The following is a 17,337-nucleotide window of genomic DNA, read 5'->3' on the forward strand; positions in this document are numbered from 1 at the left end:
GGGAGCTTTTAGAGACATTAAACTCTTTAGACATCTGGTTCCTATCACCACCACTGTAAACAATTCTGACTGTGAGTTTCTCTTAAACACAGTATTTTACATCAGACCATTCTGAATGACTTTGCTTATATTTGTACCATTTAATTATGCAGAAAATATCGGTAGAATTCACTTTAATTTGAAATAAGGAAAATCATATATCAGGGGGGTGGCTGTGTATTTCAGTAATATTTACCCATTTCTCTCAAAAGTTGTGCATCCAAAATAACAATGTTTATAGTAAGACAGATTTTATAACCTAATTCAAATATCTGTGACATAAGGTTTAATTACACTCCCAATTCAATTCCACGATTGCATTTTTAACATAAATATACTGAGAGAGCTTTGAGAGCCGAACAGGTAGGTCATTCACGGTGCCATGCGCATCTCAGGAGGAGGTGAAAATTGGAGGAAAAATGAACATAATATTTTTGTATTGAATGTCACTGTAATAAAAATCAATATAGAAAAGAAAAAATAAAGTAGAAAGCCCTTTTCTATTATTTTGAGGTTTTTCAATTTGAATCACATGAAAAGTTAGCAACTCCTTTTGGAACATGGACATGGACGTAGGTGATCTTCAGAGAGCACAACAGTTCTTGTGCAACAGTTTTTGTCATCAATTCTGATGTTTCGTTAATGTAGCTTTTTGCACTTGCTTGCCAAAAGTGGCACTTAGCAAGCAAGATACCAGCTAACATGAGCATGAATAACACTCCCTTATTTTCAGTTTACAGCAACATCAATAGAGGCTCTGTATAAATGAATCATAGTGCAGTTGTGCAACAGGCTCCAATAAGCATCAGAGAGAGCACTTTCCATTGCAAATGAGCGACCTGCACTCTGAAAAGTCTGTGTGAACGTGGCTCGGTGGCTTCAGCTGGAGCTGCCTCGGTCCTTGAGGAGCTTGCTCAGCACACTGTTCTGCTTTATGGCTTTCAGGTTAGAGATGTCCTCAGGAAACACAGGGACATCAGAGCTGTGGTCAGCTCCTTCAGACTCGCCCTCACTGTCCGACAGGGCTGTTAGGAGGGCATCATTCTCATATGTAGGGAAATAGTACCTGCACACAGAGGGAGGGTGAAGCATGAAGATAATAAACAGAAAACTTCTCATACTACTCATTTGTTAACCTTTAGAAGTGACTTTTTTTTATTGATTATTTCACACTCATATTTAACTGACAAAGAAGATATTCTGTTGAAACTCTTAATCCATACCACATTTGTGCAAGTAGAAGAAAATCGCTGCTGTCAGAACAAAAACTTGTATCTCTATTTTTTTGTCGATTTTCAGTTTTTGACATTGTTTGAAAATACCTGTTGCTCTTTACATTGTGTGCAAATTTCATGATGAATGGACCAAAAAAAAAAAACAACCCAAAATTACTTGGACAAAAAGTCTGGTCCCATCGACTTACATTAAAAGAAGAGTATGTTTTTTCCCTCTCCTGTAAAGTTACCATTTTGGAGATTCTGTTCTGACAGCAGCAAAATATATTTCATTATGATCTGAATTTGATAAAGTTGTTAATTTGTGTACAGTCTCATTTTGTGGAAAGAAAAGACATCCTTTATATTTTTGCTATGTTTTGGTCATTTTTTAAGATTAAAGGGCCCATATCCTGCATTTTTCTTGTCTTTTAATTTTTTCCCCACTTATAATATTTGTGAGATTATGCATTGTGAGATTAAAAAGTCATAATTTCATTTTTACAGTTCCTTTACAATTAAACAGACTGTTTTTGTTACTGCCTTTAAAAGTGATATATGTAAATGAGCTCTGCTCTGATTGGGTGCCCTGTATTTGCTTCTTTTCAAAAGCAGTCTGGGCTGAAACACTCCTTATAACTTTGGTGTAAATGGGCAGAGCAAAACTGTTTATGCTGAATAAGTGGATATTTGCAAATGTGTTGGCTTTTGTGACATCACAAAACCAGTAAATTCAAAATGGGCTGCTTTTGCAGCTATGGACTATATGGACTGGGGAGGACCAGTAAATTTTAACAGCTGTTTACATATTACATTAAACTTTTATATAAAGAGAATAAAGTTAGAATTTACATAATATGGGCCCTTTAAAAAAAGTGCAGACCTGATGAAAACAATGAATATAAATCAACTGTAAATGTAATTCATTATCTAGCTAACAATGTAATTAACCCTTTTAGGCCAATGCAAAATAAAGTACCTATATCTGCCATTTCATCTCCTCTTTTCCAATAATAACATGATTTCTGAATCATATTGTTGCATTTATTTGATAAGAGAAGAATGTGATCTAACAATGCTGAAAAATTGGAGATTTCTATTCAGTTTGAATCACAAACTACATTTCTGAACAAGTAAACCCATAAATAAGGATTTGGCACAGCAGTCTAGCTTCAGCGTTACTCTGACTAAACAAAACAATAATAAGCTCTTACCAATCCAACCTGCTCTCTGAATGAGCTCCGATTCTACTTGTTCAAATTGAAAAAACAGGTATGTGCACGTGACATAACTCCTCTTGTGGCAGACTCAAAGGAGCGGCTTTCTTTTTTTTTTGAGACGCAGTACTGGGTTCATCAGGGTCATGTGGTTAATTATGTAATTATGTTTAATCAGTAAAGCAAAAGGACAGTAATAACTCCAGACTATTATTGACTTCTAAGGGTTATGTACAGTGTAACTAAAATGAAAATTGCTACATAAATAAAGATTTTTCATATTGCTGTTTAACTCCTCACTCACTGTGGTTGGTCCCAGTGTGATATATCTGGAATCTGCATCATATGACCCTCCTCCATCATGTGCTGAACCACTTCCTCTTTGGTTTCCAACTTTTTCTGGCATCCGTAGCAACGGCACTGGTGGAGCTCACGGCGGACGTAGTTCACTAGTTTGACTTGCTGGTAAAATTTTAGATCTAGACAGGAAGATATGACACCGTTATAAATCTGAGCTGAATTTCCTGGAGATCCTCACTTCAACTGCTGCAGTGGTTTAAATATACTTACTGAGCTCTGTTTTTAATTTGTGGAGGTCAAATTCGTGAGCATCCTGTAACAAACAAAAAAATGTATACTGTCTCAACATAATGAAATAATAATTAAATGGAGAGAAAATCCAGGCCAGCCAGATTCCAAAAGACTAGTTTATCATATCTAATTATATTTGTTAGACATATTTATTTTCCATTAGATATAAAGGGCATCTTTATCCTATCTAAATATGTATATCCATTATATCTGAAACCTTTGCTCACTATGTGAAGTGTTTGACATTTGACTCCAGGCAGAATCATATTTATAATGCATAATGATGCACAGTGGGAATCTGACCTGCATGTGTGTGCAGATCTTCTCCATAGTTTCCTCTTGCTGCTCGCAAAACAGACACACAGCACACACCGGGTGAGCCTGCCAGTCTGACCAATCACTGCAGACACCAAAGAACAATGGTTAAATTTCACAGTAGAGGCTTAGAATAATAATAATAATGAGCTTTATTTGTACAGAACCTTTCATACATAAATGCAGCTCAAAGTGCTTTACAGGTGGTTAGAAGGCCAAGAAGACACACCGATCAGGCATAACATTATGACCACTTCCTTGTTTCTACGCTCATTGTCCATTTTATCAGCTCCACTTACTATATAGGTGCATGTTGTAGTTCTACAATTACAGACTGTAGTCCATCTGTTTCTCTGCATACTTTGTTAGCCCCCTTTTACCCTGTTCTTTAGTGGTCAGGACCCCCATGGACCCCCACAGAGTAGGTGCTATTTGGGTGGTGGATCATTCTCAGCACTGCAGTAACACTGACGTGGTGGTGGTGTGTTAGTGTGCGTTGCGCTGGTACGAGTGGATGAGACACAGCAGTGCTACTGGAGTTTTTAAACACTCTGTCCACTCTCTGTCCACTCTATTAGATACTCCTACCTTGTCAGTCCACCTTGTAGATGTAAAGTCAGAGACGACAGCTCATCTGCTGCTGCACAGTTTGTGTTGGTCATCCTCCAGTCCTTTCTCAGTGGTCACAGGACGCTGCCCACAGGACGCTGTTGGCTGGATATTTTCGGTTGGTGGACTATTCTCAGTCCAGCAGTGACACTGAGGTGTTTAAAAACTCTAGCAACACTGCTGTGTCTGATCCACTCAGACCAGCACAGCACACACTAACACACCACCACCATGTCAGTGTTACTGCAGTGCTGAGAATGATCCACCACCCAAATAGTACCTGCTCTGTGAGTGTCCATGGGGGTCCTGACCACTGAAGGACAGGGTAAAAGGGGGCTAACAAAGTATGCAGAGAAACAGATGGACTACAGTCTGTAATTGTAGAACTACAAAGTGCACCTATATAGTAAGTAGAGCTGATAAAATGGACAATGAGCATAGAAACAAGGAGGTGGTCATAATGTTATGCCTGATCGGTGTATATAATCATAATTTAACTATGATCACAACAGCATAAACACAGGAAAAGAAATATAAATAAGCTAAAAATTAAGAACAACTATACAAAAATATATAAAAAGCAGGTATAGTAGTAATATAAAGGAACAAATAAAAGTAATAGTAGTAGTAACAATACTACTACTACTATAGCTACTACTACTACTACTACTACTAATAATAATAATAATATGATAATGATGAATCGAAAACAATGCAGAAAGCTTTTAAAAGGAGTGATCAAATCTTATCTCAAGAGATTTGATTGGATTGGATATTGGGAGGGGAAAAAAATTAATCCAATCCAATCCATCTTGAAATAGCACTCTCACTCTGTGATTGTGATGTTGTTATTTGTGTATTTCTTCTTGTGGGGTCATAGAGTGTTGAGCAGTTTCAGCGTAATAACCTACTGTTTGATGCTAATTTTAAGTGCTGTAAAATACCTTTGGCATTTAGTTTATAATATTTAAATTTTAAATAGCACCATTTACCATTGTACAAAAAAACAATATTAACATAACATTTCACATATATTAAGTTCAAAGCTATATGGCACATGTAAAGGACAGATTTGAGATTTCTCTTACTCATCATTGTCCTCCAGCAGCTCTCGGTCATCCTCAGACAGCACTTCCTCCCAGGTCTTTCCCAGCTCCTGCACCAACCACAGCTCACGTTACAAGCTCGACACTCCTAACTGTAGCTTTTAGTTCAATCACTCAAACCTGTGGCCTGAATGCACTTTTTATCGCTCAGTATAATAATGTTAGAATATAAGCAGATATGTACATACAGATATGTAATTTTCCTTTCTCTGTAAAATGACTGTCCTTCAAAAAGCTTCCCTAACAGTGACTGGAATTAAACATATGCGCTGCAAAAAACATACCAAGTAATTGATGACATAGAAGCGATCATAGTCGTGGTTGTTGGCGTTTATCCTTCTGTGTTGCTTTTTCCGCATGTGATCTTTCAAGGTTGTCTTGTCTCGAAATGTTTTCTCACAGTAGAGACACTGCATGCTGTCAAAATATTGAAAAGAACAAAAGGTTAAAAATACTGAAGGATCATTAAAGGGTAATTCCACAGATTTTTCAAAATTTCTGCATAATTTCAATTGCTGAGATGTAAACAAGGCCGTAGTCTTGGATTTCCATACAATGGTTCATAGGAACCAGGGGTTTGCGATGTCTGCAGTGCTAATACTGCAATTTTATTTAATATTCACAGTGACCAGTGAACTCACATCTTCTGAGTTTATATATGTAATGCTGACAATGGTAAAATAGTGGTAACTAGTATTATGGTATTTGTCAGGTACTATTTTGCCTTAGAATGCCCTGCATGTACCGCTCCATTATGAAGGTATTTCATGGTTTAAGGCAAAACCTTCTCAAAACTATCATAAAACAATGTCTGAGTCATCAGGCAGTGCATTCATAACCACTTCCTGTAGGAGCTTTCTGTAATGTAGCTTTTAGAGGCATTAAACTCTTCAGATGTCTGGTTCCTATCACCACCACTGTGAATTCTGACTCAGCAAGTTTCACATCAAACCACTCTAAATGACTTTTTTTTAACATCTTAACATCTGAATTTTGTATAGTTTATTGTGTAATTCCTCATTAAATCAATGTTGTAGGTTCAGCTTTCCATGACAGAATCTATCCACCAGGAGAGGGTGCTGTTCTCAATGTTTCCTGTTATTTCCACTGAAAAGCACATGAAAATCTAATAAGATCTACTGTATCTCTGCAGTAATCTGCAGTTGTGTGCTCAGCAGCTGAAGGCTTACTTGTCCAGCTTCCTCTCCAGCGCATCGAGGAACTCAGTGCAGTAGACAATGTTGTCAGGCAGGCCGATGCTGAAAGAGTGCTCTCTGGCCATATGATTGAGCAGCACTGACCTGCAGCAGGACAGTAAAGCACAAATGCAGCTGTAGTTAGGCATTATCAGTGTTCATATTATACAGAACAAGACTGCATATAGATTTGTACTGAGGATCCATGTAGTTCTTTGAAAGGAAATAAGAAATCTTTATAAGGTGGCCAGTCAGCATGAGGCATCTGACAGCAGTTCTCACCTGTTTCCGGTAAATTCCTCATTACAGAACATGCAGCTACGTTGAAAACTAGTGTCATCTCTTTCCTTCTGCTGCTGTTCAAGAACCTCCTCCTGTTTAACACACACCAGACAATTTATCAATACTAACACACTGTGTTATCCACAAAATATCAGCTGAAATAAGGTCAATTTAGACATAAATAGGTGTTATTTTTAAATTAATTGTACATTTATTTAATAGGTAATATACCCGAACAGCAGTACCAGTCAGATTACGATGAATAATTCCTCAAAAGCTGGTGTTGTTTATACACAAAACTAGATCATCATAAATAACAACTACCGATACAGTCTTCATTAACATACAGGTCAGAATAAATTTGTATAATTAAACATCGGCGACTGAAGTTTTATCAGTGTATCGTTGCGAACGCCTAAGGAAGGTCACAGTAGCACTGTTCAACAGCTGGTCGCTGCGCTGCAGTACAGGCTGCGGAGGTGATGGGAATACAGGTTGCCTAGCAACCACTATCGCAGATTTTCCCGGAGATGTGTGCGAGATGATGATGTTGACTCATTATGTCCTACAGAAACAATCTGAGCTGAAGCTCAGGCTTCTCTGCGTGCTCTTTATTAATCGCTTTCATAAGACTTACCAGACAAATAACATTCACCGAACCAGCCAAATATCACACCAATATTGTGGGCTGTTTTTTTTAATATCTCATCATCATTTTTCCCCAAGAACTGCTATCATCTTCTACTACTGAATGCATGGTAATAAATACTTAATAACTATGTTGTCTAAACATTAATGTAAAATAAATAAATACATACACACATGCATACATATCAGCACATTACTCTGGCAGGAGTGAGATTTCCACTGGTATCACAGTAACTGTAGGTATCAATCTCAAACTCAAAAGCTGCATATAATAGATCTCAGATCAGCGTAACAGGGTCAGAGGCTCTCACACTGGGCCTGGTGGGTGTTTGGGTCTGTGTGCTGAGGCTGAGTGAATACGCACCAGTCGTTTCTGCTGTAGCTGCTCTCGAAGGATGCGGTCCTCAGGCAGAACGTCACACAGGAGGAAGTAGTTCTCCTGCAGCTCTGCAATACAACCAGTAGCAAATAATGAGCCTGGCATGCAAGCGGCTTGTCGGTAGGTCTGACTGAATAAAGCTCTGATATGACAGTAATAATCATAACAATATGATTTCAATCCTTTAGGAAACAATTAGGCTTTTTTTGTTTGATTCATAATTAGTCTTTAAATACCCTGAATACAAAAATGAACTAATGACTGAACTAATCTACTAACTAACTATTTACACATAATCGAATATGGATGATAAGGTCCACATTCATGTTACAAGCCTCTTTGCTTAATTCCGAATTTCTGCTCAGATTCAATCTTTCTCACTTCACATTTGTATGGGTAAGTGAGTCGTATCGGTCATTAAGTTTAAATTAAACTGTGTGTAGAAGTGATCCGCATGCGCACATCCAACTCAATAACGTAACGTGAATGAAACACATGCTTCATGAATACCAGCAAACTAAGTAGCAGAACAAGCCTCTTCACAAAGAAAACGTGCTCTGAACAGCACTCAGCTGTTCATTATCAGAGTAAGACGAAGATGAGAAACGGTCAGAGGAAGTGTTTTTGCAGCCTTTACTGGGACTAAGTTAAGCACTGCTGCCCAGGCAACACTGAATGATGGTGCATGTGCAGTGAAAAACAACACATGAATTCCTATATGATCGTTCTCATTAAGGTTGCATGGCCATGGACTGGATACGTATCTGACCTAGGACCATACATAAAAGTGGTTCGGATCTGATTTTAAAAGATCAGATTTATGTGTTCACACAGTGTCAAATTAAGCCAAATAATCAGTGCCATTTCAGCTTGATAATCTGAACAGGACCAAAAAAATACACCAAGCTTTTTAAGAGGGTTTACATTATTATATTACTATTATTTGGCCAAAAATGTACACATATTTGACTGAATATTGTAATCAATTTTAACTGATTCTAACATTACCACTTTCAGATTGATTACACCGTTACAAGCAATGAAATGATTCAGCTCATTCAACCTACTTTTCAAAATAATTCTAAAATGTCCATCTTGTCAGAGCAAAAAGAAATGAAGAAAGTCTGTTTTACCAGCAGGTCCCTCAGAGTTGGTCTTGATGACACTGCAGAAGTCTGTGATGGGTTGCTCTGTAAACCTTTTCTTCCAATATAGCATGTACCTGCAACAGAACGCCAAGGCTTTTAATTATAGCATTAAATCAAATAGCATTGATAATACGCAGCCACAATCAAAAGGGCCATGTTTCCCAAAACCATTGCTACTAATGGTGCAATATCAGCATTCCATCTGACTTTATGAAGGGATCATCATTCACTTACAATGACTATAGAATCAGAATCAGTTCTATTTTATCAGGCATGTTACACAGATGAGGAATTTGTCTGGATAATGTACCCAAATTTTCCAGGTAACACACTAAATAGACAAAGCAAGCAGACATGAAACTATTTGAAATATCATAAATAGGGGTATAATTAAAAGAAAATCCAAATCCAAAGTAGAGTATAAATCTACTTGGATGGCCATCAAAGGTAGGTGGAGATTTCGAGGTCGTACTTTGGGAAATCAGCGATGAGTTTGATGTCAGCGATGACCAGTTTGTGGTCCAGCACCAGATGCTTGAGGAGCTGGTCCTTATCAGAGAGAGGAGCCGAGTGCGAGCAAAGCACACAGCTCACCAGACAGCCATCAACACAGGAGGCTAGGCTAACGCTACCACTCAGCTGCTCAGGAAAGCACAACGGCTCCAAAATACAATCCTGCCCACCTGGTGAGAGAAAGAGGCAAAGAGAGTTTAGAAGATTTAATGTCTGCAGTAATTTAAACCAGTAACACTGCAATGGGAGTGCCTGAAACTGCTGATATTAAAAGGCCCTAAAAATGAAAGCAGGTGTGTTCCACTAGGGAATAGTATGAAAAAGGTCCAACTTGGGTGAAGTTAGTCGAAATCCCAAATCCGTGAGATGCTTCACATCTAAAAACAATAAGCTTGGAAGATTTAACATCAATTTAACTAATTTAATGCCTTATTTCCCTCACCACACACATGATGCACCCCTAAGTTTGTTTCAGACCTGTGGGAAACACTGCTGTCTTAGTCATGGTCACAAAATTTGTCAGTTTAATGAACTTTCTAGAACAACATAATAAAAAATTAATAGACGTAAATAGAATTTTGGTGTATGACCATCTCTGTGTTAGTGGTACGTCAGTTTCCACTGTATACTTGTTAGGGTGTAACAAGACACTGAGTGCATTTACATGCACTTAATAATTCGATAACTGCAGAAAATGAGATTTTATCAGTAACCAGGTCAACGTGTTTCCATGCTCTTCAGTAATCAGATAATGGGAAACTCCGGATTTACATGAGTCAGGCAGTAATCAGATTTCTGCTTTGCATCCAGCCAATAAATTCACAGAAGACGTGATGTAAACATAAAACTCAAACTTCATGCCACATTTTATTTTTTAAAACATCGCGCCACTTTGCCTGAAAATATGAACATATATCATGTAGAAGATGAAGAATATTTAAATGCTTTATTTCATGTTTGGTTTCAGCGCTGAGTATACGAGTATACATGCACTGAGAAATCAGATTACTGAGCTAAAATCCAGCTCTCTTTATTGGATTTCTTAATCGGATTTCTAGATCGGAGTATGGCGTTTACACAACCGTTTGAATAACTGGATAACTGCAGAAATCCAATTATGATCGGATTATTGCGTGCATGTAAACGCACTCAATGTATCGCACTGTACTGAATTATACTGTATCATGGTTGTGTCTGTACTATCATATTAGCTTGTGGATTTATAAATTTATAAGATTTATAAAGCACAGCTTTTGTTTAGTCTTTCTGTGCTGCTAAGAAACCAGTCTCAGGAAATCAGGTAAAACTCTGCTGTGCCATCATATACTGTACTTTTATAACGCAAGATGCTCTAATAAACTAAATATGGAAACATTAAACCAACACTATGTAGGATCTGAGAATTTGGAGACCTCTCTGGTGGAAATATGTAACTGCACGCACATGTGCGGAATAACATTCTGTAATGCTGGTTGTGCTTCAGTCCCCCACAAGATAAATCTTTTTTTGCGAGTGTGTTGAAAGAGTATGTAGAAAGAGAAAGTTTCCTCTGAGGCTGTTAGTGAATTAATTACTTTTGTCATCATATCTTCATCAGCATAATGTTGATTTTGCATTTGAGACCTAAACATCTAGTTGGACCTTCTTTTTGAGCATGTGCATGTGATGTTAATATGCAAATATGTGTGATATTATCTCCTGCCAAATCCATCACAGGACCTCTGACTTTGAAATCATTATTTCAGTCTTTACAGGGTGACTCGCAGCAGCACGGTCACCATATTTTTTTTTTAACCATACTCAGTTATGCTACTTCTTAACTAACATATTACATAATGCTGTTTTCACTTTTTCATATTTTTACTTTTTCTGTATTGTAAAATGTGCCGAATTGGGACTCCGCCATATTATATTAAACTGAATTATGCATCATTAACTTGGAATTTTACTTTGACTCACTGCAGACGACACCCTGTGGAGAATTAACTGTGAATTTGACAAAATATTTTGTTAATAATTTGAAAAAATCTAAATAATCTATAGGGGGCTGTGCAGTTAAACCCCATAAATTCCTAATATGTTTACTTTGTTACTATGAAACACAAGTGCCCTAACAGAGCACAGGTACTGGAATCAGATATTTTGAATTTAGCTATTATAATCGGGAGAGAAAAAGCTCCTTCCTCATTATTAAGGATGAGACATTCTTATCTTGATCCTCTGTTTGTTCATGGCACTGCAGTCTGTGGTGATTTGACTCTGAACAAACATAAATTTTACATTTGCAACTGGGGATGCAGTAATATGGGGATTGTAGGTGATGCAGATATCTGAGATTTTTCATGTATATATGTACCAGTGCAGAAACATAAACCATTATAAACAGCACAAACTGGGAACAGATCCACCTGGATTAGCGTTATGGAGAAATAAAACATTTATTTCTGTCAGGCTGCATATTTTTTAAGCAAATATGTGATGATACCTATATGATTCTGATACACCCCATTTGCAACATGTGAACAAATCCCACATTTGACACATGGTCACCACTGTATCGTACAGCATGGACATCATCTGGCCATAAACAAGTCCATGATTCATGTATGATTCAATCATGACTCACACTAACACACATGACATCACCCTCTTCTCTAAGAACCTGTCACAGGCTCCATTGTAATTGCACCTTATAGTACTCTCTCACTTCAAACTGCGCCTAAGCTATGACCAGAGCAGATGATTCATCCATAGTGAATGAAGCCCCGCTGCTCTCACTGCTCTTACGACGAGTGTGCAGCACGAGCGCAATGTTCTCAATGAGGTGATTGGAGCACAGCTGAGGGGCAGAGGCTGAAAAGACTGCATCACTGTGTCAACCTGAACCCACATACACTCCCCCACTCTCATTAATGCACCCACATACCGCACGTTCACCAACAACCAAATGATTTGGGGAAAATATCTAATTGCAATTTTTCTGACCAATATTGCGATTTAAATGCGATTTTGTTCTATAAATTAAGCTCCAGGCCTTTTTTTTGCTTAGAAGACCAGCACATCCAGGCTGCTAGTCTACCAGACCACAAGCTTTGGGTTATTAAGATAATTTCCCCACTAAAACATAAGACGAAGTTCAGTGATGATATCGTTAAAATTGCGGCTCTTGTGATTCAAAAAGTGCACTCTTTCAAAATGTGATTTCGATGTAAAAATCATAATCGTTCAGCCCTACATGCCCTCCCTCAGTCTCATTCACACGAACGAACTCTCCACATTCCCTCGTATATACAGTGGCCCAAAAAGTACTGATGGCATAAATGAGCGTGATCATCTCAAATGTTTAGATTCTGCTGGAACTCATGTTCGAAACCGGGGTTTCAAATTAATTTGAAATACATGTTCGCTTCATGATCATGTACTGGATTGAACTCCGTCCACTCAGAATTATTTGCACTTACTGTTGCCCTACTGTTCTCCATACACTAATAATAAGCATGTATTGTTCTTATGTATAAATTGACAATGTGAAATTAACAGCTGGAAATAAAAGCTTTAAAACTTAGAGGCTTTGTGTTTTCGTCCATACCTGATCTTTCAAATCGTGGCTGGTGAGTTTTATATCTTTATACATCATTATGAGGAGTTTCTTTGCAGATTTTCTGCAGAGTGGCATCCAAATTGTGTTTATACACTTCATAATTCCATTAAAGAACACAAGCCCACCGACAACAATGTAAAAAAAACCCCAAAAAAACAGCACCAGACAGTGCTATTTCCAATAGAGATACGCCGATGCAAAAGTACAATACTGCTCATGTACATATCTGCCCATACATAAACATTATACAAATGTGGAAACTGGGACTACCTGGATCAGTATTACAAAGAAATTCAACATTTATTTCTATAGGGTTACAAATTGGGGTGGGCAGTATGACTGTTTTATCGTTATCGTGATAAAATACATCACATCACAAAGATCCCTGACAAAGAGAGGATAATTAGTCTGGTTAATTGTATTTAGTGCAGTGTGTAAAAGGTTTGTGCTTGACAGCATTTTTTAAAGGTGACTGTACTAGTTTTTTCCTGTTCCAACTTATGAAGCCTCAGAAAAAATAAATATTGTGATGCACATAATATATATTGCTGTTGTCGGAAGAAAACCTTGTATCTCCATTTTTGATGTTTTTCAGTTTTTGACATAATTTGAAAATACCTGTTACCCTTCACATCGTATGTAAATTTCATGATGAATGGACTAAAAGAAATGACTCAAAATGACTTGGAAAAAAGTCTGTTTTTTTCCTTTTCCTGTATAACTGCCATTGTGGAAATTGTCATTTCTTCCGACAACAGCGATAGGTCATGAGATACTGTGCCAATATTTTGTTAAGCAAATATCTGCCAATACTAATATATGATTCTGATATTTATGTTTATGCATTTGGCAGGCGCTTACCCCGAGTGCATTACAATTGTGCTCATGTTACAGGGGAGGCGTTATGAGCCTTACCCAAAAACTCATACTGGTGTGGTATAGCGTGGTGGTATAGGGAGGGAGTCAAATTAGGCTGACTACCCACTAAACTACATCACCCAATATTCTTGTGCATCCCTAGCTTTCCCTAGTGCTTTACAGCATCATCAGTGCAGCCTGGCTGGAATGCTTTTCCAGACTTTCTCTACACAGAGCCTGCCTCCCATCTATGATTTTCCTGCAGTGTCCTGGATTTGGTTGTCTTTCCAGGAAAAATTAAGTTCCATTCATGAACACAATGTCTAGGAATCTAAGCAGTTTCATATGTTAGCAACTCTTATTACAGGGGAACAAAGTTTCTGCATAATTAAATGGTTAAGATGTTATAAAAGAGTGGTTTACTTTTGAAATGCACCATTCTAGAGAAACTTACTGAGTTGTTCACAGCAGTGGTGACAGGAACCAGACATCCACATCTAAAAGCTCTCTCAAAGAAAGTTTTTACATGAAATGGTTATGAATTCACAGCCTGATATTGTTGTTTTACGAAAGCTTTAAGAAGATTTTCATTCATTAAACATATTTACAAATCCATTAATGGTAAAGGGTGCAGGGTGCTGTTACCATCATCAGCTTTACATACAAAAGCTCAAAAGATATGTGTGCGTTCACTGGTGGTTTTGGATAGCAAATAAAAAGGCTATATTTGTGTTGTAGACATGGCAACCCCTGGTTCCTATCACCACTACTGTAAAGAAACCTGAGCCTCTACAATGAACCATTTCACACAAGGCCACTCTGAATGACTGTTTACATTTCAGCAATTGAATTAAACAGAAATTCTGAAAGATTGGTTGAATTCTCCTTTAAGGTAAAGGTACACAAAAATGAGTTTGACTGGTTGAGATTACCCTCAATGTGGGGCGCACTGCTGGTAACATTTTCAGGCACTAGGCAGTATTTCAACGCAAGACCAGGTCAGGGAATGGTTCTATTAGAACCATGGGCTCTATATAGAACCGGTTCATGTTTAAATGGTTCTCTGCAGGGTGAAATGGTTCCTCAGATTGATGGAAACGTGCTGAAAATGGTTCTATATAACACAGAAAAGGTATCTAAATAGAACCATTCCCTTTAGTAGAGAACCTTTGAATAACCATCTTTACAATAGTGTACTTTAGACTGCATCCCGAGCTTAACTACACATCCACTGTTATCTTAGTAAAAATCAAGTCACTGGTCGAGTGTCCAGGGATTTGACAGGGCTGAGGTGGCAAACCTGCCCACACACCGCAACTTAACAAGCTTCGCAAAAAGACGTTAACGGAACGACAGAACACCTGTTTATCTTAAACCACTAACAGGTAAAACAGGAGTAAAACAACATACAGAATGTAGCAAGGTGGCTAACGCTACCTGCTAACTCTGCGCTCTCCTTCATGGCAGCCATCTCCGAGTAACCGAGTCACGTGACGTACTCAACCGCGCACCGACCAATCACAACGTCTCTACGCTCTCTAAGGGCTTTATGGGTCTTGTAGTTTTATAGTATTCCATTTGTCATTCATATACTCCATCTCCCATGAACCCTCCCTGTTTTTTACACGGGGCTGGGAAAATGTGCTGTATGTGGGATGCTGCGCGTCTGCGCTCCGAACAATACAGCGAAAGCCAATGGGACAACAATATGGACTGTATCATTCATAATTACCCCGGTTTATAGCATGCATTTTATTTGCTAGATTGCGGGAAAAAATGTGGATTCCGACTGAACACGAAAAATATGGCGTTGGTAAGACTGAATTTTCATTGTTGCCTCTGTATAATGGACCAGTGAGTTGAATTAGGTGGATTACTGCAGGTGTGATGATGATGATGATGATAAGATGGGGACTCTGTACACACTGAGGTCTGGGGTACAGCATGTGATTAGTCCTTCATATTTGGCAGGGAAAAAATGTTCAGTGATCACCGATTAAGTATTAACGCACATTTCAAATGACGCTACTTCAGTAGTATTATATTTCGTCTCGTGTATGTCCAGCAATTTGACTGAACTGGTATTTTGCACTGTCTGCTGTACTGGCACATGCTGCAATCCAGAGAATCTTTGTATTGAGCTCAATATGGATTTTTTTTTTCTTTTTCTTTTCCTTTTTTGTCTGCATGTCTGTAAATGTAAAATTCCCATAAATATTTCTTATCTGTATAATTGTATGTCCTTCGTATGTATGTGTGTAAATGTGTTCTGTATATTTAAACACACAAAAGTACAAATTTGATTTGTATGTGTTATGTAAGTTCATAAATATGCTATACTAACATATGCATGAGAAGAAATGTGATATACATATATATACATTTATATATATATATATATAAATATATGTGTGAAGTCAGTCGGATGTGTGTGTGTGTGTGTGTGTGTGTGTGTGTGTGTGTGTGTGTGTGTGTTTTTGTGGCAGTTTGAGGCAACAATACATTCTCCATCAACAGGGTTAAGTAGTTTCTCTAGTTTAGGGCCTTGTCTGTCTGTTAGATATTGTGATGTTGAGGAGATGTTGGAGGTCTGAGCTTTTGCTCTTGCATAGTAAATCTGATGCAAAGTTTGGCTCAAACGTGCATATCACTACCTAAAAGATCATTAAAATATCAAATATCCCAAATGTGTTTGTAAAAGACAGATTGTAAGACGCATAAACAGTTTTTGTTTTGTTTCGATGTCCAGGGTGATTCTGTTGTGACAGTAGCTGACACTTTGAGGGATTAATCTTGTCAAATGGAAGCAGTAGGGCAGATGAGCAATCCATCAAAATCTGGGCGGCCATTTCCCGTGGGCAAACGAGTGGACGTGGGCATCTCGTTGGGTTTGAAGTCAGTTGAGTGGCAGCAAAAGTCAGAGGACTCGGAATTCTGAGTTAGCACGCAGTGAGAAGCCTTCCCAGAAGCTTTACTGAGCTGCAGATTTAGAGGAGCATGCCTTCACTGACCTATTTCAGGTTAGACAGTGTGAATCTTAGGAGATCCATCAGTCTGAAAGGAATCAGTGTCTGAGTTCCTGATCACCAAAACAGATTTATGTCACTTTTCATGAAGAACTACACTCTTGCTGCAAAAGGTTCTTAGGGTGATGCTGTAGAAGGAACACTTTTGGTTCCCTACAGGGCCATTGTTGAAAATATACCTTCACACAGTGTAAAAGTTCTGTGCCTACTGAAGGGTTTTTCCTTGAATCATTAAACCTTAATAAAGATGGTTCTCTAAAGGCCCTCTTACTGAACGGTTAGGGAACCTAAAGTGTTTTTTATCTCGTTGTAGTTGTTGATTTCCTTTGTGGTTTTGGCCCACACTTTCAAAAAATGGTTCCTACACTCAAAAAAAAAGGTACTAAACTGTACCTGCACAGAACCTTTATTTCTAACAGTGTAAGTGGTGGCTTATTTGTGCCGTGCAACACACTGAAAAAAGATGATTGTTAGAAAAGTAAAGAACATGGTTCTATATAGAACCATATAAGAACAATTTGCATGATTACAGGGTTCTTTGCATCATGAAAGAGCTCTTCAGATAGATGGAGAATATGCTGTAGATGGTTCTCCA

The 17,337-nt window shown here is 38.0% G+C and overlaps 2 protein-coding genes across 2 annotated transcripts in view; one reads left to right on the forward strand and one right to left on the reverse strand.

Annotated features, from left to right (window-relative positions):
- Positions 1–112: 112 nt before the first annotated feature.
- Positions 113–15,231, reverse strand: znf277 (zinc finger protein 277). Its single transcript, XM_036568282.1, has 12 exons — positions 15,154–15,231; positions 9,217–9,427; positions 8,730–8,818; positions 7,582–7,664; positions 6,570–6,661; positions 6,282–6,392; positions 5,376–5,508; positions 5,074–5,141; positions 3,365–3,461; positions 3,041–3,083; positions 2,775–2,949; positions 113–1,105 (listed from the first exon to the last, which is right to left on the reverse strand). Exons 1-12 carry the CDS (start codon positions 15,185–15,187, stop codon positions 919–921), a joined length of 1,323 nt encoding a protein of 440 aa, XP_036424175.1. The 5' UTR covers positions 15,188–15,231; the 3' UTR covers positions 113–918.
- A 125-nt stretch (positions 15,232–15,356) lies between these two features.
- Positions 15,357–17,337, forward strand: part of dock4 (dedicator of cytokinesis 4) — a 104,738-nt gene continuing 102,757 nt past the window's right edge. Inside the window, exon 1 of the mRNA XM_036568283.1 lies at positions 15,357–15,529. Coding sequence (XP_036424176.1) covers positions 15,493–15,529 — 37 coding nt within the window. The 5' untranslated portion in view covers positions 15,357–15,492. The remainder of the gene's footprint in view (positions 15,530–17,337) is intronic.

The sequence above is a fragment of the Colossoma macropomum genome, unplaced genomic scaffold (genome assembly GCF_904425465.1).
Source record: "Colossoma macropomum unplaced genomic scaffold, Colossoma_macropomum, whole genome shotgun sequence".
NCBI lineage: Eukaryota > Metazoa > Chordata > Actinopteri > Characiformes > Serrasalmidae > Colossoma > Colossoma macropomum.